Source organism: Caretta caretta, chromosome 3, assembly GCF_965140235.1.
Source record: "Caretta caretta isolate rCarCar2 chromosome 3, rCarCar1.hap1, whole genome shotgun sequence".
Taxonomy (NCBI): domain Eukaryota; kingdom Metazoa; phylum Chordata; order Testudines; family Cheloniidae; genus Caretta; species Caretta caretta.
In genome coordinates, this window is record NC_134208.1 from 95,374,980 (window position 1) to 95,397,848 (window position 22,869).

The 22,869-nt window shown below is 38.6% G+C and overlaps 1 protein-coding gene and 1 long non-coding RNA gene across 40 annotated transcripts in view; one reads left to right on the forward strand and one right to left on the reverse strand.

Moving 5' to 3' along the window:
- The window catches only part of LOC125634215 (uncharacterized), an 83,527-nt gene extending 74,686 nt beyond the window's left edge, over positions 1–8,841 (forward strand). For both annotated transcript variants that reach the window (XR_007355832.2, XR_012667657.1), the window contains one exon: positions 8,286–8,841. This is a non-coding gene — a long non-coding RNA (uncharacterized LOC125634215). The remainder of the gene's footprint in view (positions 1–8,285) is intronic.
- TRDN (triadin) overlaps positions 1–22,869 on the reverse strand; it is a 312,608-nt gene that overhangs the window by 229,308 nt on the left and 60,431 nt on the right. For 37 of the 38 annotated variants that reach the window (XM_075126696.1, XM_075126708.1, XM_075126699.1 and 34 more), the window contains exons 3-5: positions 18,058–18,195; positions 16,150–16,179; positions 10,296–10,325 (exon numbers count right to left, since the gene is read on the reverse strand). In XM_075126696.1, the coding sequence (XP_074982797.1) occupies positions 10,296–10,325; positions 16,150–16,179; positions 18,058–18,195 (198 nt within the window). The remainder of the gene's footprint in view (positions 1–10,295; positions 10,326–16,149; positions 16,180–18,057; positions 18,196–22,869) is intronic. The other variant, XM_075126709.1, reaches the window with a different exon arrangement.

Genomic DNA, 22,869 nt, shown 5'->3' on the forward strand with positions numbered 1-22,869 from the left:
TCTCTCAAAGAAGGAGATCAGGTTGGTTTGGCACGATCTACCTTTTGTAAAACCATGTTGTATTTTGTCCCATTTACCATTGACTTCAATGTCCTTAACTACCTTCTCCTTCAAAATTTTTTCCAAGACCTTGCATACTACAGATGTCAAACTAACAGGCCTATAATTACTTGGATCACTTTTTTTCCCTTTCTTAAAAATAGGAACTATGTTAGCAATTCTCCAATCATACGGTACAACCCCTGAGTTTACAGATTCATTAAAAATTCTTGCTAATGGGCTTGCAATTTCTTGTGCCAATTCTTTTAATATTCTTGGATGAAGATTATCTGGGCCCCCCGATTTAGTCCCATTAAGCTGTTTGAGTTTCGCTTCTACCTCAGATATGGTGATGTCTACCTCCATATCCTCATTCCCATTTATCATGCTACCATTATCCCTAAGATCCTCTTTAGTCTTATTAAAGACTGAGGCAAAGTATTTGTTTAGATATTGGGCCATGCCTAGATTATCCTTGACCTCCACTCCATCCTCAGTTTTTAGCGGTCCCACTTCTTCTTTCTTTGTTTTCTTCCTATTTATATGACTATAGAACCTTTTACTATTGGTTTTAATTCCCTTTGCAAGGTCCAACTCTACTTGACTTTTAGCCTGTCTTACTTTATCCCTACATATTCTGACCTCAATAAGGTAGCTTTCCTTACTGATCCCTCCCTTCTTCCACTCCCTATATGCTTTCTGCTTTTTCTTAATTACCTCTCTAAGATGCTTGCTCATCCAGCTTGGTCTACAACTCCTGCCTATGAATTTTTTCCCCTTTCTTGGGATGCAGGCTTCCGATAGCTTCTGCAGCTTTAATTTAAAATAATCCCAGGCCTCCTCTACCTTTAAACCCATAAATTCTTCAGTCCAATCCACTTCCCTAACTAATTTCCTTAATTTTTGAAAGTCAGCCCTTTTGAAATCAAAAACCCTAGTTGCAGATTTATTTTTGTTAATCCTTCCATTCAGTTTGAACTGAATTAGCTCATGATCACTTGAGCCAAGATTATCCCCTACAACCATTTCCTCTATGAGGTCCTCATTACTCACCAAGACCAAATCTAAAATGGCATCCCCTCTAGTCGGTTCAGCAACTACTTGCTGAAGGAATCCATCAGCTATCGCATCTAGGAAAATCTGAGCCCTATTATTATTACTAGCACTCGTCCTCTAGTCTATATCTGGGAAGTTAAAGTCTCCCATAATCACACAGTTTCCATTAGTATTTACTTTATTAAAAACATTAAAAAGGGCTCTATCCATATCCAAATTAGATCCCGGTGGTCTATAGCACACCCCAATCACTATCCCAGGGGAGGCTCTAATAGTTTTCTTCCCCAATTTAATTGTTGCCCAGACAGACTCAGTCATATCCATTTCATCGCTTCTTATTTCTTTACATTCTATCTCATCATTGATATACAGTGCTACTCCACCACCTTTACCTTTATTTCGGTCTTTCCTAAACAGCACATACCCTTCAATACCTGTAGCCCAGTCATGACTACTATTCCACCAGGTCTCTGTTATACCTATAATATCTGGTTTCACTTCCTGCACCAGTAACTCTAGTTCCTCCATTTTATTACCTAGGCTCCTTGCATTAGTGTACAAACATCTTAATTTTTGCTGTTTGGCCTCACTCACATTCTGTACCCTATTAGGCACGGTTATTTTACTACCAGTATAACCTATTAGACTTGTATCTACACTGCCCTTCCTCCTACCTACAGCTGTATCCACTCTTACTTCATTTTCTTTCCACTCTATGCTAAATTCTGGCGTGGAGATTACCTGGACATCTCCCAACCATCTCCCCCAAATTCCTAGTTTAAAGCTCTCTTAATCAGTTGTGCCAGCCTCCATCCTAGAAGTCTATTTCCTTCCCTACTCAGATGAAGTCCATCCCGAGAGAACTGTCCTCTATCCATGAATGCCTCCCAATGATCATACATCCCAAAGCCCTCCTTATAGCACCACTGCCTAAGCCATCTATTGATAGTCATAATCTTGTCACACCTTTGTTGCCCTTCTCTAGGAACAGGCAGAATCCCACTAAAGATCACCTGAGCCTCAATTTCCTTAAGCGTCCTCCCCAGCCTAGCATAGTCTCCCTTAATACTTTCCAGCGAGAATCTAGCCGTATCATTTGTTCCCACATGAAGGATAATTAGGGGATTCTTTCCCGCTCCCTTTAGAATCCTTTTCAACCTCAGGTCTACATCCCGTATCTTAGCACCTGGAAGACAGCACACCCTCCTGTTTTCTGGATCAGCTCTGGTTACAGGCCTATCTATTCTTCTTAGTAAAGAGTCCCCAATCACATAGACCTGCCTTTTCCTAGTGACAGTGCTATTCTCCAGTCTATCCCCTGTTCCCTCTCGCTGCAAGTTCTTTCCATTCCCATTCTCCCTTGTAATCCTTTTTAACCCATCCTGTATCCTCCTGGGGCTCATATTTGGTGTAATCTCCATTAACTCTTCCCCTTTTCCTATAGGACTAACCGCTCTTCTCTTTTTCCTTGCCCTGTCACCTTCAGTGACTACCTGCTGAGCCCCTTCATCATTTTTCAACTCTGCAAACCTATTCTGAAGCTCTATTTCTCCTTCACTAGCCCGTCTTTTCCTCTGCCTAGTTCTTTTAGTCACATGCTTCCACTGACCACTTTCCTCACCCAGTCTCCCCTCAGAATTCCCTAGTCCTGCTTCCATCTGCAAGTCTGAGCTTTTCCCTTCAGATACCTCATGTCTTTGCTCCATAATCTGCTCAAACCCCTTCCTAAACATCATATCTTATTTCTGAGTTGACAAAGCAGCTGTAATATCATAGAAGACTTACATGGCCAGTTTAAAGCACACAATTTATCTCTATCAATGTGACATACTGTTAATAAATCCTAAATATTATGAATTCATGTTGAGAAAAATGACAGAATCAAGCAGCAGCAAGGATAATCTTTGTCACCAAGGCAACCATCCTGATTCTTGATGAGATGGCAGCACAGTTTATTAAATTATTGCAAAGGAATATGTATTTTAAAAGATTTATTTCATTGTTAGGTTTTTCTAGTTATCAAGCAGACTTTAAAAATTATCATTTTCCCCATGTTGCTGGCTTTTAGAAGGGACAAAGAGTTTATTTCCTAAAATGTGGGCACTGCTTGACTTATCTAGCATTCTGAGGATATACAGAACATGCAGTACAATTGTTTTAAATGCCTCCGAGAAGAAAAGCTAGCAGCCTGCTCGCCAACCATTTTCAAACTCTGACAGGAGCTACATTCACGGACTATATTGTTAGGAGGTCTGCACAGCTATATGCTGTTGACCCAAAAGAAGCTGATAGTCTGATGACAGTCAGATTTACATGAGCTAAATCTGCAGCTTGATTGAAAATCCCTGCTGAACAAGCAGTTTAGAAGCTCTGCTTCTCGTCCCTCCTTGCTTCCACTCCACCCAGCCTTTACCATGTTCATTTTCTTTATCAAGAGTTTATAGTGTCTACTAACAGCCCTGCTCTCCCTGTGCACGACAAAGACCAAGCATTAGTAAGAGGAGGGAGGGGGAAAGAGAAGTAAATTATAGTTTCCTGAAGCACTTTATACTAGAAGTGCCCTCTCAGCATAGTTCAGCCTCACATTAGTATGAATAAAGACCCATAGCCTCTTCATGATGAGGCAGGAGGAGGTTTTTACTCTTCCATCAACAAATGGTTCATTTCCTGTCTGCTTATTTTACTGTGCTCTTGTTTGGCTGCTCACTGTTAGTAAGTATTCAGTTGTAATAACGTGCATTATGGTACCACCTAAAGGACCAAACTGAGGACAGGGCCCATCGTGTTAGGCACTGTACCTGCACACAGTGAGAGACTGTCCCTTCTCCAAAGAGCTTACAGTGTAAACCAACCAAACAAAAACAAAGAAGAAGAATATGGTTGAAAGGAAATATTATTGTTCCCATTTCTTAAATAGGGAGCTTTATGATTAAATGACTTACCTGTGGTGACAGAGGAAACCAGTATCAGAGCTGCTGACTGAACTCTGACCCTCTGACCCTAGTCTGGCCCCTTAACCACCATCTCTCTGCTCTAATATTAGCCAGTCACTCTGAGAGTGACTTGGGGTTTTAATATCAACAATGGTTTTAAATTTCATCAGTAGAGATTGGACTGATTTTAAGGGGTTATATTTGTATGTGTCTTTTGCTGAGTACACTACACCAACTGATCCTGGTTTCAGGCTGTGTTTGTTCTCCCCCCATACCTTTTGCTATACAAAACAAAACTGCTTTTACAGGCAATGAGGGTAAACATTTTGGCCCGGATCTACAAAGGTGTTTAGGCTCCTAACTTCCACTGAAATCAATGGAAGTTAGGAGCCTAAACATCTTTGTGGATCTGGTCCTTTGAGTGTTTAAAACCTTCAGTTTCTCAAAAATGTACATATGTGAAAAGGGGAATGGACCCCACCCAAAGGGCCTGCTAAAATTAGGGTTAATTACTCTGCCTCCTGCAGCCAGAAGCCCTATAGCTGCTGCCCACAACTAAGCTGGACTATATCCCTGCCGGTTTATCTAGCCTACCTAGCATCAGGTGCATGATTAACTTGGCAAGTTGCTGGGGGTGTAAACGAACCACAAAGCGAGAGCTGGAATGAGCTGCGTTAGGAGCTTCAGAGGGGTCATTTTTAACTTGCTCTTAGACATTGTCTTTATAGAGAATTGTAGTCAATTCTCCCCTTGTTAGTCTCCTTAGCAGACATTCAAAACTGTACAGCTGTGGTCTAGCTCTACTGTAGGTGGAAGAGGCTGGTTAGGATGAAAGCTATTTTAATCAGGGGGGGTAGGGGAGAAATATTTTGTACAAAAGACTCATTCCCAACAAAATGTTAACATTTCATGGAGCCACAGTCTATGCAAAACACCAAGTCTTTATAGTAGCCACAATACTACAAAAAAATAAATTGCAAATATTTCTGCCTGTGAGAATTAACTCTGAGATTACGTCTACCCTATGGGCCTAGCTTTTGGGACTGGCCAAAGAGTTGATGGTGTAGACTTTAAAATCAGCTATACCTTTTATGCTCCCCAATCCTTGGAGCTGCCGGGATTAAGTTGAAGTTGCCTCACACATGCTCTAATTTATAGCGAAAGACAATAACTCCTGGAGGGCTTTTATGGCAGCTGGAGATAGCCAGAATGCAGTAGTGATCGAGCTATGCCTCCTTTCCTTGAGATAGTCCCCTCCACTGAGTGGTGTAGGGCCAGACCTAGAGGCTTTGTGCTACTGTACACTTTAAGCAAATCTTCAGATGGCCACTGAAATCAGAATTAGGCCTGCTTTGTGCTGCAGAAACAGTGCAAAACAAATTTAGCATCGATTAGGATCTGACCCCACACATTTTAAGTAATCTCTTAGCATTGGTGGAGCTCCACCCAAGCTATCCATGGTAAAAACATTAGCATAGACTGACCAGCAGCATCTCTATCATCAACCCAAAAGAGTTTTGATCATGAGGTGATATTTTGATAATCGCCAAATTTTCCAGCTTGTGGCGAGAGAAACATAATTATCCCCATTCCCCACAACCTCTTGCACACCTACGGAGAAACTAAAGCTAAATTTGATATGACCATCTCTGTTTATACGCTACTACTATGGGATCAATGAAATATATGCCTTTTTCCATCTGCTATGACTCAAATCATATTCTTTCTGCTACAAAATAAAATGTTTTTGTTCTGGAGTCTCAAGGACAGATGGGGTGATAAAGCAATACATTGCTATTTTTAGTCATTAAAGGAGAATTTTATTATTAAGTCATGGAACATTGGCACTGATCTTTTACCATGGTAATGATGTGCCTGGGCATTTTAGAATATATAGTAGGTCAGTCAAAAATGTTCCACTCTAAACGGTTTCCATGAAACATTGGGATTTTGAGTAAATACAATTTTTCAAAGTGTCTACTTTCCATGGAAAATATTAGATTCAGCTATACCGCCTTGGTGTCTCGTGGAAATTGTGTTTCATCATGATGTACCACCCCCCACCACATCACAAAGTGAGAACATGGTGCATCATCTGATATGTAGGCCAACTAGGGAGCCTGGCCTAGAGAGGGGATGCAGCTTGAGGCACCACTGTAGCATTTCCAAAACTATTTTGTTTTTTGGCCAATCAATTTTTGATTTTTCAACAGGAAAAAATCTTCTGATCAACTCTAATATATAGGGCAATTTTTCATCTAAGGGAAGGCAGCATTTTACATTGTCTCTGATTTGAGTAATCCCTTCTGGCAGATGTTCAAGAGCTCTGATGTCCAGCAAGAAACATGTAACCTTTCTCGTATGAAGGAGCATCACAGTGATTGAAGGCTTTGAAAGGATAAATTAGGGAGAAATGGGGGATACTAGAAGAACTCTTAACCCCAATTAATTTTTAATATAGATTTATTCCTCCCCCCAACTCAAAAATATATAAATCTTTTTTTCTGGGACCCTGCTCAACATGTCCAATGCAATGTACCTCATTCTGGGCATGCTTTCAGTACTTTCCTGATGTTCTAACACTAATAAACTCTGAACCTGTGTCCAACAGAAGAGGGCAGGAAGAGGAATAAAATTCCTATAGGAATTTTGCACTGTGCCTCTCAAATGAAGAATTAATGAGTCACAGATGGAACCCTGGGTCCAACCAAAAGTTAGTTAAATTTTCCCAGGGAAAGTAAAGTTCATTTAGAGTCTTTTCTTTTTCATGAATTCTATCTCACTGAAGAGAGATTGGACAAGTTATTACAAATTATGGGTTTTGTAATCAATCTAGAAATAAAGAGGCTATTTTATCATGGTCTGTGGTTAATTACATCTAACATTATATTCTGTCTAAAAGTCTCTTTTGAGAGCATTTCTGGGGAGGATAAGGCTTTAAAAATGTCAGCTTTATTTTCTTTACAATACTTAAAGTGAGGAAAAAATGGTGGAGGGTCTTCAGTTAAGCATCAGTGCCAGAGCTCTTTTACCTACCCTATTGCAGATGAAAAAAAATCTTACTCTGATTGAGGTAAAACAATGTGTGTGCTAATAAAATAGCTGCTAAGTTTTGTTACCATCAAGGACTGCTCTTCCATTATAAATCCATTCAATCTTCTGTGCTATATAAAAATATAGGACCAAACCTGAAGAATATTTCTCAAGCTCCTGTCTTTTGAAAACAGCAAGAACATTTGTCCTACCCTAACAATTTTCTACCAAATACCATCCGGAGTATTACCATATCTCATCCTTCTTAGATTATTAATAAAAGTACAGACATCTGGCAGGGTCCTTGTTTTGTGGCAGCTACTCAACTGGAAAGTCAATGTAAACACACCACTGTTATTGGATTCACTTACCTCATTCTTGGGGCCTGATGTGCAGAATAAAGTTCCTATATATGCTAAAAGAAAAGGAGTACTTGTGGCACCTTAGAGACTAACCAATTTATTTGAGCATAAGCTTTCGTGAGCTACAGCTCACTTCATCGGATTCATACTGAAGTGAGCTGTAGCTCATGAAAACTTATGCTCAAATAAATTGGTTAGTCTCTAAGGTGCCACAAGTACTCCTTTTCTTTTTGCGAATACAGACTAACACGGCTGTTACTCTGAAACCTATATATGCTGTGCATTCTGGGGTACAAAAATCTGGAGAGTAAGAGAAGAGACTGCTTGCCACCTCTCCTACCCCTGAAATCAATAGGAGGAGGTGAAGAAGAGCCATTGGGTTTGCTCTGTAGAAAAAATACAGGACCCCAGGATCTCCTGAGAGAGGATTTTGATCAGAAGGACGCACATGTTATTCTTATGGAAAGTAAGATATTTCTTCATGTCTTCCCCTAACTCCCACCTACTAAGTCTGATTTTCAGGCTCTCTTCATTCCAACTGTGGCACAATGGACCCCCAACCAGAAAAGAGATCAGACTCACATCCTCCTCTTCCCTCTTTAACAGCAACAAACTCAGCTACCCTCTGCTGGGGCAGGAACATAAATTAAAAGAGCTCAGTAGCGTCATTTGGACTGTGATATGCTGGAGGGAAGCTAAATGCTCTGAAACCCCAAGTGCTACTACATTTCTATCCAAAGGATCTTTAATGACCTTTGGAGTCAGGAACTCATTTTTTGTGCATCTTTCACAAGAAAGCAGTACATTTTGGATTGGAATGCCCTGTGATATCATCCCAAGTTAAAAACCTTTCTTCCCACAGCAAAAAGAAAAAAAAAGAAAAAAGAAAGAAAGAAAGAAAAAGAAAACCCTGGAATTGAAAATTCACTCTTGCCTAAGGGTAGGTAGTTGTGTTTTCTTTAGATAATCTGAAAAATATTTTCTTCATATTTTAAAGTGTTCCCCTTATAGTGGATATGCTATTGCTGTTTTGATCAGTATAAATAGCAAGATGGCATTGTCAAGAGAACATTCATAACAGAAATTGATGATAACAAAAATCAAATAAAAAACTATCTGGGGAAGTAGTTTTTTTGTGTGTTTTTGGCATTCACCCAGTTCTGAAGATATTTTTTAAAGACATTGCTCCTTACACAAAAATTCACAAAACACTTTATAGTGAGAAGAAGCTTAGAGAGAAATAGACAACACTTTACAGAGCTGGGAAAGAAGAACTCTTATGCAGAAAAATGAATATTGCCATATGGAGATACAAAAGAAAACACTAAAGATGCAAATAAGTATATACTCTAGGGATGAGTGCATGGAATAATTAATTTCCCAAATCACAAACTTCAGCCATATAGGCAAATTCAATAAGGGGCCATACTTTTCAGGTTGCATTCATGCTATTCAAATATTTGCTTTCCTAGCCTATTTGCAGCTTGAAGGAAGAAATTTAGGTTTAGAAATATTTTTATTTTCTAGTCTAAATATTTATGAAGCATGAATATCATCCAAAGGATTCTTGCCCATCCTCAATATTCTTCCAGATGAGCTACTGGATAACATTTTAAAAAGTCACTATATGACTTAAGAGCCTATGGTCCTAATCTCAAAAGTCTATACTAGAAAAGTTATACCATGATAAGTAAGTTGGTTAGCAGTGTGAATTTTTACCAGTATAAACTCTGATGTGGCTGAACTTATATTGGCATAAAGGTACCTTACATTGGCCTGGATTGTTTTGCTTCCTGAACTGGAATAAGCTATATTGATATATCACTTTTATTGCATATAAATGAGTCTACAATTTTTTTTATGTTGATAAGCTCTTAGAAGAGGGAAAGACAAAAGGGCATGGTTAACTATCAGTTATAGCTATATGAAATTTTTGGAAAAAAATTGAAATATGCAAAATGTCTGCTTTCAAATCTTGATATGAAAACTAACTGTTCACAACAATCTAATGAGATAGTAGTTTCACTCACCTACTGGTATTTATACATTGAACTTTTGGCCCTGATCTTGCAGTTCATAGTATGTGGGCAGGCAGACTGTATCCATATAGCGCATAATTACTAAGACAGTTCTCTAGTATGTTTTTAGTCTCCTAGTATCCTTCTGTCCCACCCCCCAAAAAAGCATATTATTTCATTAACTCATTTGAATTTGGAGAATTCCAACTAAGCTGGTTGTCAAGGAGCTTTATTTATCTGCATAATTAGGCTAGTTTCTTCCAATTTTCATGAGAAAGTTCTAGTGTTTCTTGCTTCACTACTGTGAAAAATCAATACGTCTAGGGAACAGGGAGGGTGGAAATCCCGATACCATATCTTTTCTTCTTCTCCAGATAAATCACTGCCTAGAATTTGAGGTTCTACAAACTAGGAAATCACATGATTATCACACCCTGAAGACTAATATGAAACAGAAACGTTGCCATTTTCCTCTATTTAATATCTAAAATTTCTATTTTTAATGTACTAGGTGGAATGTGATTTAGTTTTTAGAAAGACAGGGCTAATGTGAGTTTGTGTCTGCATAAGAACAATAGGATCAGGCCCTTGCATTTATGTATCTGTCTAGGTATATGTAGCCTCCATTATCACAGTATATCTGAGTGCTTCTGTGTGTTTCAGAAATCCCAAGTTTCCTCTGTTTTTATGTATATCAACATCTGTTACACCAATAAAAGTCTACTAAATAATATTCAGCCAGTGCCAGCATCTACTGCCATGTCAATGCTTTACTTGCATAGATATTTCTAACTTAATTTATTATTAAGCTCATTCTTTTTTATTAAACTAAGATTGCTTTAAAATTTACTCACCTCTTTTTTTGCTCGCAGGGTGAATTTCAACTAAAACAAAGGAAGAATGTTAAGTTAAAACTGTGAAATATAAAATAAACCCTGATCAAAGACCTATTGATTTCAATGACCTTTGGTCATATCCTAAATTCCAAAGATTGAGAATAACTTCCATATGTAAAAATATTAATTTGTACATAGTATCACTAATCTATATATTCGAAAATTAACTTTAAATTAGCGTTATGTAAACTATTATTCTATTCTACAGTTCTAGAATGTTGAAGAGTAATAACATAGCTCTCTCCCCCATCCCAAAGATTCAAAAGATTATCAGTCTCATTTTGCTTTCATCAATAAATATCTTCATAGAAACAGACTATGATACCGGGCTTAGACTGCAGAGGCATAAGCATATAAGATGTGATGAATAAAACTCTCCTGTTATAACAAGAAATGTTAATAAAAGAAGGATACAAAAAAACTAAACATACAGTTGTCAAATAAATTGATTTGTCCATAAATGTTTTACTAACCCTGAAACATAAATCAACATTATCAACTATAACCATTGATTTAGAAAAATGAAAGCTAAAACATATTAAGTCTTGTAGAAACCATTATTAGACTTCTGAATAGTTTTCATGGAAACGCTGAACAATTTTAGCATGCACTGAGTACACATTGTTAAACATTGCAAAGCTCTTTACAGAATACTTTTTCACCATGTCACCTGATGGTTACATTTTTTTTTCTGCACAATATAAAATGTTCAGTCTTCTCCAGTGACTAAATATAAATATCAGTGATAATGCTGAAGAAATTAATTTTGGCAAAGAATGTACTATGATAAGCCTTTCTAGTGGCTACTGACACCAATATTAGCCCTGTTACATGTACCACCTTCATTGTCATTATTTGTATCCCTATTATCTTTGCCTGCAATTTGCATCCGTGTCAAGGTTATCTTTGCTTTCTTCAGGCTCATAATTATCATTATTATTCTTCCTTTCTTCTTCTTTCCTTATCATTACTGTGGTGTCCTTACTATTCCCTTGAACATTTTCTCAGTAAATAACTTGACTGTGGTATCAACTAACTTTTAGCGTGTTTGCAATTATGGTTCTTCCAAAATAGTGAGAATTTTGTGTAGACTGTTAGTGCATACAAAATACGCTGGCTGATAGACCTGAGAACTGAAGAATATTCAAGGAGCTCACTGAGGAGATATGTGAGCCGTTAGCGAGTATCTTTGAAAACTCATGGCAGACGGGAGAGATTTTAGAGGAGTGCAGAAGGGCAAACATAGTTCCAATCTATTAAAAAGGGTAATAAGGACAACTCCTGGAATTACAGACCATTCAGCTTAACTTCAGTACCCAGAAAGATAATGGAGCAAATAATCAAGCAATGAATTTGCAAACACCTAGAAGATAATGTGATAAGTAACAGTGAACATGGATTTATCAAGAACAAATCATGTCAAATGACCCTAATAGCTTTCTTTGACAGGGTTACAAGCTTTGTGGATGTGGGGGAAGTGGTATATGTGGTATGTCTTGACTTTAGGAAGGCTTTTGATGCAGTCTCGCATGACCTTCCCATAAACAAACTAGGGAAATATAACCTAGATGGAGCTACTATAAGATGGGAGCATAACTGGTTGGAAAACCATTCCCAGAGAGTAGTTATCAGTGGTTCACGGTCAAGCTGGAAGGGCATATCGAGTGGGTTCCCACTGGGTTCGGTTCTGGATCTGGTTCTGTTTAATATCTTCATAAATGATTTAGATAATGGCATAGAGAGTACACTTATAAAGTTTGTGGATGATTCCAAGCTGAGAGGAGTTGCAAGTGCTTTGTAGAATAGATTTAAAATAAAAAGGATCTGGAAAAACTGGAAAAATGGTCTGAACTAAACAAGATGAAATTCAATAACGACAAATGAAAAGTAGGAGTACTTTTCAGAAGAGGTAACTTTTCAGAAGAGGTAACTTCTGGGAACTCTTCTGGATTGTGTGGTGTGGTCAGCGTGAAAGCATGGAGGTATGCATGCCTCCAGCTTTCACCCTGACCACACCACACAATCCATCGTCTACAGCCAAGCTCTGCAATACAACCGCATTTGCTCCAACCCCTCAGACAGAGACAAACACCTACAAGATCTCTGTCAAGCTTTCTTACAACTACAATACCCACATGCGGAAGTAAAGAAACAGATTGATAGAGCCAGAAGAGTTCCCAGAAGTCACCTACTACAGGACAGGCCTAACAAAGAAAATAACAGAACGCCACTAGCCATCACCTTCAGCCCCCAACTAAAACCCCTCCAACGCATTATTAAGGATCTACAACCTATCCTAAAGGATGACCCAACACTCTCACAAATCTTGGGAGACAGGCCAGTCCTTGCCTACAGACAGCCCCGCAACCTGAAGCAAATACTCACCAACAACCACATACCACACAACAGAACCACTAACCCAGGAACTTATCCTTGCAACAAAGCCCGTTGCCAACTGTGCCCACATATCTATTCAGGGGACACCATCACAGGGCCTAATAACATCAGCCACACTATCAGAGGCTCGTTCACCTGCACATCCACCAATGTGATATATGTCATCATGTGCCAGCAATGCCCCTCTGCCATTTACATTGGTCAAACTGGACAGTCTCTACGTAAAAGAATAGATGGACACAAATCAGATGTCAAGAATTATAACATTCATAAACCAGTCGGAGAATCTTCAATCTCTCTGGTCACGCAATCACAGACATGAAGGTCGCTATCTTAAAACAAAAAAACTTCAAATCCAGACTCCAGCGAGAAACTGCTGAATTGGAATTCATTTGCAAATTGGATACTATTAATTTAGGCTTAAATAGAGACTGGGAGTGGCTAAGTCATTATGCAAGGTAGCCTATTTCCCCTTGTTTTTTCCTACCCCCCCCCCCCAGATGTTCTGGTTTAACTTGGATTTAAACTTGGAGAGTGGTCAGTTTGGATGAGCTATTACCAGCAGGAGAGTGAGTTTGTGTGTGTATGGGGGTGGGGGGGTGAGAAAACCTGGATGTGTGCTGGAAATAGCCCACCTTGATTATCATGCACATTGTAGGGAGAGTGGTCACTTTGGATGAGCTATTACCAGCAGGATAGTGAGTTTGTGTGTGTGGTTTTTGGGAGGGGGGTGAGGGGGTGAGAGAACCTGGATTTGTGCAGGAAATGGCCCAACTTGATTATCATGCACATTGTGTAGAGAGTTGTCACTTTGGATGGGCTATCACCAGCAGGAGAGTGAATTTGTGTGGGGGGGGTGGAGGGTGAGAAAACCTGGATTTGTGCTGGAAATGGCCCAACTTGATGATCACTTTAGATAAGCTATTACCAGCAGGACAGTGGGGTGGGAGGAGGTATTGTTTCATATTCTCTGTGTGTATATAAAGTCTGCTGCAGTTTCCACGGTATGCATCCGATGAAGTGAGCTGTAGCTCACGAAAGCTCATGCTCAAATAAATTGGTTAGGCTCTAAGGTGCCACAAGTACTCCTTTTCTTTTTGCAAATTTGTAAGTGTAACACTGTTGCAAAAACAGCAAACATCATTCTGGGATGCATCAGCAGGAGCAGTGTAAGCAAGTCACGAGAAGCAATTCTTCCACTCTACTCTGTGCTGATAAGGCCTCAACTGGAGTACTGTGTCCAGTTCTGGGCACCACATTTCAGAAAAGATGTGGAAAAATTGGAGAAAGTCCAGGGGAGAGCAACAAAGATAATTAAAGGTTTAGAAAACAGGACCTATGAGGAAAGATTGAAAAAAATGTGTTTGTTTAGTCTGGAGAAGAGAAGACTGAGGGGGGACATGTGTGTGCTGATGTTTTATTTTGGTAGAGTTTGGGGATTTTGTTTCTAAAAGTACATGCTATTATGTGTTTATGTTAGAGAAAGCAGGTCAAAGAAGCACATCTTGCACTTGCAGCAGATGGCGAGTAGGTTTCTGATGGTCTTTAGTTCCTGCGGGAGTTCATTCCATAGTCTCAGACCAGCCCCCAAGAATGTTTTGTCTCCTGTTCAGATGAGCTTTATAGCTATGATACAAAGTTCCATAATGCCCAAGGAGCAGAATTGTCTGCCTTTGTCTTCATCCCAGAGCTTCTGGCAAATCTTTCAGAAATGCTGGGCCCAGGTCATTGAGCACGTTGAAGATAAGGATCGAAACCTTTAACGTTTGACTCCATATTCCAGATGAGAAGCCAGTGTAGACAGCAGAGACAGGTACGATGTATTCTTGGTAGACTATGTTGCTGAGGAGACATGCCGCAGCATTCTGCACTGGTTGGAGTTTAAGGGCTTGTGGCTTTGGTCCCAGGTATATTATATTGCTGTAGTCCACACGGGAAGTGACAAAGGGGTACATAACAAAGTCCAGGTCAACATCCACCTGGGATAAAGTCTCCTAGCGAGCTGGAGATGGTAGAAAATATTGTTTGTGGATGCTGCTAGCTGAAAGCTTAAGTGTCAGTGAGCAATCCAGGAGCACTCCTAAACTATGGACTGAATTAACTAATTGTGAATATGTCCCCTTCAGCCGAAGAGGACTGCATGATGGGGTGCAAATGCCTCACAATGCTTTTCTGCACCCACGAGCATTACCTCTGCCTTGCTGGGGTTCAGCTTCAATCAGCTGTTTTTCATCAAAGGCGTTGGTGGTAGCGCGATAGTCATATCAGTTGAAGGATAAGTAATGCTGTGCATCAGTGGCCTAACTGCTTCAACTGAAGTCAATGGAATAATTCCCAATGGTTTCATTGGGAACTGAGTTAGTCCAACGCTGAAAAAATCCCACCCCTAAATCACAGGTAACAGGAGAGCAAGCTTTCCCATACTGCCTACCAGTTTGCCACAATTTTGACAGGAAGGGATCGCTCATAAGGATGAGTAGATGATCCTGTTCTCCATGCCCATTCAGTTCTTTACTTCTCTGCTGAGACTGCCAAAAAAGGTGCTAAGGGCTTAATACAACTCCAGGTAATGCAGAGAAAGCTGGATTGCACCCTTAGTGTGGCAGTGATAGTGTCCGTGATACGGACATTTATCTATTGGAAATTTGATAGATATTAAACTCTTATCATGTAGATCACTGAAACATCAACAGGTGGTAACGATTTGTGTTATTATTACCAAACTGTGCTCAGTCTGAACAGTAAACTAGAAATGAGGGGCTCTATATCCTATTAACAATATCCTGGGTCTTCCAACAGATTTTCCTTTTGAGTTAACAGAAGCTGAACTTAAGTTTTGTGTTTCTACATGGCAATATTTAGAAAGATTTGTATCACAGTTCTACTTGCTTCCTCTTTGTTTTCTACCAAACTCCAATGGTAACTATACAAGTTATTTTCAGAAGTATACAGACAGCCCTTACTTCAGCTTTTACTATAAACCTGGCCAAGAGGTGAATACTTTTATATTCCCTACTGCTTCCTAAGAGGTGTCTGTTCTTTCCAGGCATGTATGCAACACAAATGAACATTAATACAAGTCAATAGGCAGAGAATACATTTAAAATAACACTGTAGTAGTGCTGTTGGGTTTTTATGAGCATTTTTAGATGCACAGCATGATGAAACAATTAAGACTTCTCCTAAACACGCTGCACAGCAACAAACAATACTTCAAACCGTATTGTAATTTGACATTCCTAACAATTTCAATTTCCATACAGCATATACAGTTAGTAGAATAACAAGCAATTAGTGACGGAACCAGTGGTACAGAGACAGTAAGTTTGTACTAATTTAATAAATTTAATAATAAAAGTACCTAATAACATTTAACACATCAAAGCGTGTGTTATTTATAACAATGAAAACCAACCTTTTTTCTTCAATGGAGGTTCCACTTCACCTAGATGGAAAAAACACAACAGTCAGATATAACGGGTAGCAATGCCACTAATTTTTTCCATGCTAGTTTATTTTCATTTTTAAATGCATTCAAACTTTATACTGAACATGTGGAGTAACAAGAACTCTATTCTGAGATTTTAGATTTACACCCACACTTCTGCTTCTATGTGGGCTTTCTAAGAAGAAGGATGGATACGTTAAATGTATTGTAGACACCAGAAAAAGTTCTAGAACTTATAGTTAAACACGTGGCCGGATACTGACATGGGAGTGGAATTTGTTTAGTTATAAACCTGAATCCATATTTTAAAAATGGGCACAGGGATTCCATTTTCATTGACCACAAAGAAAATATTCCAAATGACACTTCTTGCGAAGTTCAGAACAAAAGAAACCTAATAATGCTTTCAATGATGTCAGTGGCAAAAGTCCCATTGACTTCAGTGGGAGCAGGAACAGTCTGTTGCCAAAGTCTAATGCTGTGGCTCCACTTGTGACGTGGCTTTAAGCATTGCAAAGAAGCAGACCCATACACCAGACTCTTAGGGCCTAATACTGTGAGATGCTGAGTCCCTCCTGTGATTCTTGGGAGGTGCTGACTGTTCTCCACCCTGAGTACTGTCAATGGAGTTAGGGTTGCCGAGGTCCTCTCAGAAGACATTCAGAACCTTGCAATTTAAATGATTTAACTTTTTATATAGGAATTGGTATAGGCTAGCTCATTTTATGATCCTTTCAAATCCTCAGGTAGGTGTGTCCACTCTGACGCAATCCACTCTCATACTCAAAAATGTTTCTCATTGCATGGTTTTGACCACCAGCACAATTTCAAAAAAATTGACAAAGAAACAACATTGCACCCTTTTTATTGCTCAACAACACAAAGAACTGACCTTATGGTGGCTGTAAATCACATCTCAGAATAGGGTCCCCAAGTCATAAAGCTACATATAATAGCATATCTGTTAGTATTTGTACACAATACTAATATGAAAGCCCATGCAGACATCTTGCAGTGGCAGAAATTAGGTGATACTTCTAGTTTATGAATACAGTAGGTGAATGATTCAGTTTAAGTTCCTGTTGGGTTTTAATCGTCTTTGTTATGATGGAATGCTACACAAAGCAATAGGAATATGGTATGACACTGTTATGAGCATCATGCCTAACTGCATATATGCGTATAGGATGATAAACATAATATGAAGTACTTGTGCATCTGTTACCACACCACATGCTACTGAACTGATTATCTGTTTACAAAAAGATGGTTCTTTCAAAAACTATAAAAATAGACTAACTGTTGGGTGTTTGGTTTAAGGTATCTGACTGCTCCATGAGATGATGCATATTAGTAGCATTTCCAAGACCATACTGTTAAATTATTGATGTTTGTTATCCAAACTTCCCTTCAGTCCAGTTACAGTGTTTTGTCCACCAATACTATCCCCTACTGTTCAAATATCAAATAAAAACGTGTCGTCGTAGATTTCTCAAGTTTTGACTGTACGTTTAATTCTTTCATTTTCTAGATCCTTCCATTCTTATAGAGTAGAGAGAAACAATGTAGAAGAGCTGCTGCCATTCTTTGAAATATCATCTCAGCCTAAATTAGTCCTCTTTACTTGGAAACACCGCTAGTAACATTTAAATCTGACATATTTTCTGTAATTGCCTATGAAATGAGAGATGAAAGCTAACAAAAGACATCAGTTTTCTAACCCTAGTAGCCAGCTGATTCCTTATTAGCAAAGGTGTTCACTTCTATTTTCTTTCCCTGACTTCTTTGACTGTGAGGTTAAAAATTAAGTAAGTCAACATAATGCAGGTAAAACATGAGTTAGCACAGTTACACAAGTCTGTATATCACAAATACCTTCATCACTGTCATCATCATCAGTTGATACGATGTCAGACAGTAAAGAAATAAAACCATAAAGCCAATCAGTGGATTCTTCTACGGTCTGATGTATGATTCTCAGTGGCTCCTTGCTGAGCTTGTTAACAGAGCTTCCTGAGTACATAAGTTAAAACAGAAAACATTTGAAAAGATATTTTTCTGTGGGTTAAAGTTATTCTGCTTTATTTCTTCAAATACAGTGCTAATTATGCCAATTTCTTCACCAAAAACAAAGGTTGTGAATGTTAATTTTGTATTGCTCAAGAGCTTAAAGCACAGCTCTCTTTCCTCTGAAGAATTATGTTCTGAACACTTTCAGAGCAATACTTTCAATTATCAGAGTGGCTCAGGGCCAGGAGGATAACTCAACTTTCACACCCCCTTCTTGTGCTTGTGCGGATTAGATTAAATTTAGATCTGGATCTACCAAATGTTTTCCCCTCAGACTCTCTTCCAATGCCTCACCCCGACATAGACATCCCCTCCATACCATACAAGATCTTTGTCTCCTTCTCATTCCCAAGTCCATAACCTGCCTCTACAGTGTGGAAATTCAGCACTAATTCACAGTCTGCCAATCAACAGCAATCAGTTGTGTGCTGTGCTTCCACCTGCTACTCTGCCTGACTCAATGCTCCATCTGTCTCCACTTCTTCCTCCATATATCACCACAAGGATCCTGCACTACTGGCCCAGGAACTTGCTGCGGCTTGGTGGCAGTGCAGGCTGGTTGCATCGTTCTTGTGGAGTACACAGAGAGGACTCAAGGAAGAAAGGATGTACATAACTGGGATGAAAAATGGAGATTACAATAAAGAGGAGAGTGAAAGCCCCAAATGCTTCTGGCACATACATACATACATGCACACACACTCTTAATGTCACTTTATGAAGATGTAAAGTACTTCCCCTTGCCATATGCACTAGTGTGCAGGGAATCACACATGGATAATAAGAATATTTTTAAATGTTCATCCAATTAAGCTTTCACTGGCTTTCTTTTTCTTTACCCACAATTGTCCTTTTGATCTATTTCAGGAGAACTTTTCAGCTTCTTACAAATCATTTCACCTTCTTAGTCTCTCCAGCAAACCTGAATTATCCTAAGATCTATATCAAAGTATTGTTTAAGAAAGAGAAAGAAAGAAGTGTTTTATGCTAAAACATACTTTTCCATTAGGAGTGTAGCCACAGTCCAATTAAGATGGACAGAAATCCGGTCCAAGCTATTGTCCTCTTTATTTCAAATTAACTGATAGACTGAAAGGTTCCCCTTATCTGCCTGGCACTAGTGGAGACTATTTAATATATTTTACCTAAGACAGTCAAAGTTAAATCATGAACAGGATTGTTATGCCATTTAAATGAATTTGTATAATACGATCCGGCTCCTATTGAGTTCAATAGAAGTATTGCAATTGACTCCTATTGTAAAAAGACTAGGCACCATAGCCTTGGTTACCACCACCTGTTTTTCTAACAGAATTATAATGTTATCATGTAAGTATTTTCATAAGTCAAATTAAATTTAATACAACTCTGTTTACCACCGTTTCTAACTGCAGAGTTTGCTGGTAAGGTTTGTGCTGGCAAAACACAATCAGAAGCAGACTTACATGAAAATTTCAGTTACAAAGGTAGGCAAAGTGCAGGCTTTAAGCAACCTCATTGCTGGCAACAATCTGAACAAGGATCTATAAGTGCTACAAATAAAATGTACGAGGAAAATAATTATTTGATGCATAAATAAGACAGCTTTCCCCCCTTATTATATTTATCTTATTACCAATGAATTAATCTAAAAACACACTATACCACATAGAAGACCAGGACAGCTTTCTATAATTTTAAGTTTGCCTGTGAACAATGTGTAAAAAAAGCTTTTGACTTTGAGCAGTAGTTAGATTAAGTATATTTGGAGATATATCTAAGTTACATTATATCGCTCATATCATACTATAAATTCAACATGTCACATTGACATGGTATTGCACAGAAATGTGCAACGTTTTTTCACTTTTTGCCCAGTACTGTTTTATACCCTGGGCCAATACAAAAGATTTAAGAGCGAATTTTAGCGGTATAAAGAACCACAAAGTATTTACTTTGCTCACAAAAATTTCTTGCATCTGCCCCATCCGCCAAGTCCAGAGATTTTTCAAATGAATCATCACAAACATCCCTCTCAATAGTTTAACACTTTTACTAGACAATCAAAAAATAAACACCAACTTGCCTCCAAATAAAGTAGCCTCTGAAATGTAATTAAACTTCTGGGGGCTTATTGTCATTTACACTGAGACTTACTTTTGTACCAGTCTGGCAGTATACAAGATACTTCAAGTGAGTAAACCGCCAGAGTGGTGTAAAGAGGTTACTGCATACCTGAGAATCAGGTCCTGGTTTTTAATTAAGCACATTTTTATAGAAAACCTTTGTATAATGCTGTGAAAATGGACTAAAAATTTTAAGAGACCAAAGGCAAAATTCCCCATTCTCATCTCCACTATGAGGCACATGTTGCAAATCCTCCTTACATTAAGGTGTGCAAAAAAAAAAATCTATTTGGGTTTGCAAAGATGTTCCTTTGGTGACATTTGTAAAAATCTGAAATTGGGCTGGCGGGGGGAACCACTGCAGGTTTCGCTAATATCCCTTGCAGTGTGATGCTTTTGACACAATTGTGCCAACTAGCCTCCTATACACCTTTTGTTATGCTCTCTTTCATTTAAAAAAACAGTTTTAGCGGAAATTATGCATCTTAATGTACTTAAAATCCCATGCCAGATATTCATGAAGTATAAAGAAATTACTGATCAAATCCTTGCTCTCAGCTTTCCCCAGAACTTTGCCAATATCAGGCTGGTGTTTTCCTATTAGAATAAAACACATATGAAATAAGGAAAGGAAGAGCAATCCAGGGTGAATTAAACAGAGAGGGAGATGCTGTTTGCCTCAAGAACATGCAAAGAATTATGTCTGTTTTCAGTGGATTAGTGTGTTCCTTGCATTCCTGAGCATGACTGACAAAATGCAAGCTCGCAAAACAGCTTAAGCTTGTTATTTTGATATTATTTAGACCATTCTGTCTTTTTTTGGTCTAGCGAGAGAGAATATGTTGATAGTTTATTAGAATACATCTGAAACCAAGTACACTCAAACTGGAATAACTACCCCCTGCATATCACTTGGGAACTTTTCTCTCTTTGGCCACACACAGAATATACTCATGCTTTAAACCTGTGCTACACAGCACACTACATAATACAGAATGTCCAGTGACCTCAGTGGGAGCTGCTAGGTGCTCAGCACTTTTGAAAAATTGGGCCACTTATTTAAATGGCTAACTAGGACTTCAGAAGCTTAACTTCAGGCATCCAGTTTTTTTAAAAAACCTGGCCAATATCATTAGGCAGCTTGAACATTTCTCCATTCTATTTCACATGGTCACACTCTTGGTTATCTCAGATAGGGACCAAATCATGGGCCTCTCTTATCCCCTAAAGGAAGCCAATTTAATAGCTGAGTGGGTGGCAGAGTGAATTTGAAGGTGTCATCCTCTAGATTCAGGTCAGTTGCTAGACTTACCATAATTTGAGTACTGAGAATAGCCAGTGTGAGTGCCTTGAATTTAATCTACATGGTGTCTTTACAGGATTGGAAGGTTGCTGAGGGAGAGGCATGCTTTGAAATTTGGCATTTTGTTGAGCTGATGAACACTTTACAAACTGAGCCAAAAAAAAAAACCTAACATTTTTCTCTAAGACAATTTAATACTGGAACAACTGTTTTCCAACTGTTTTGTTGAGGGGAAAACAAACCCTGTACTGTAGCTGAACTTTGTCTGAAAAGCACATACAATTAAATGTGTAGAGGCTTGTTTTTATTGGTATCTGCTGCTGTTTTTAATAAGAAAAACACACACACACACACACATACCTTGGTGACTTTTGTTTTACATTAAATTCTCTTTTAGTCCTTGTCCTGTTAGGTCCTGATCCTGCAACACTTACACCTCTGAGTAACTTTACACATATGAGTAATCAGAGCTCAATATGACTATTCACATGAGTAAATTACTCTCATACCTTAGTGACTGTAAGATTGGGACCTCAAATAGAAGCAAACCACGGCATTTGTCCATTTACTGTTTGCTACTGTATAAAGGCTGTCTTTCAATTCATTGAAAGCGTAGTACTACTGGTACCTACATCTCCATTTCTATGAGAATAATAGCTCATTTCACCTATCTTCTCTCATACTGACCCTAATGAAGCAGTTTATCACTTGCAAAATTGTTTTGCAGATGTTTAAAGCTGGATGACTTCCAGGTGACTGAAGCTAAATCCCAGTCAAACGGGAAGATTTTATACATTACTTAGCAGTAAAACCTTATCTAACCAAAACCCAACTGAATTCTCTAGGAGGGTCTTTGATACCCGTTTTATATATCTACAAGAAATTTGGGAATTTGCTTGGATTTTCTTTGATAAACACATTTAAAATGTGATTAAAATAGCTTATTTTATCCTCTAAGAAGTGTAGCAGGATTAAATCCTGCTGAGCCCCCCATAGATTTGGAAACTGGTTTTCATGCTTCTTGCATCCAAACTGGATTACTATCATTCTTTGTTTGTAGAGTTCCAGCATCAGTGTTGCTGGAATTTCAGTTTGGTCCAAAATGCAAGAATAAGAATTATCGCTTTTACTCATAGGAATCAACAGATTTACCTAACTCTGAATTCTCTTTGGCTTACAATTTCTGCTCTCATTGATTTGAAAATTGTG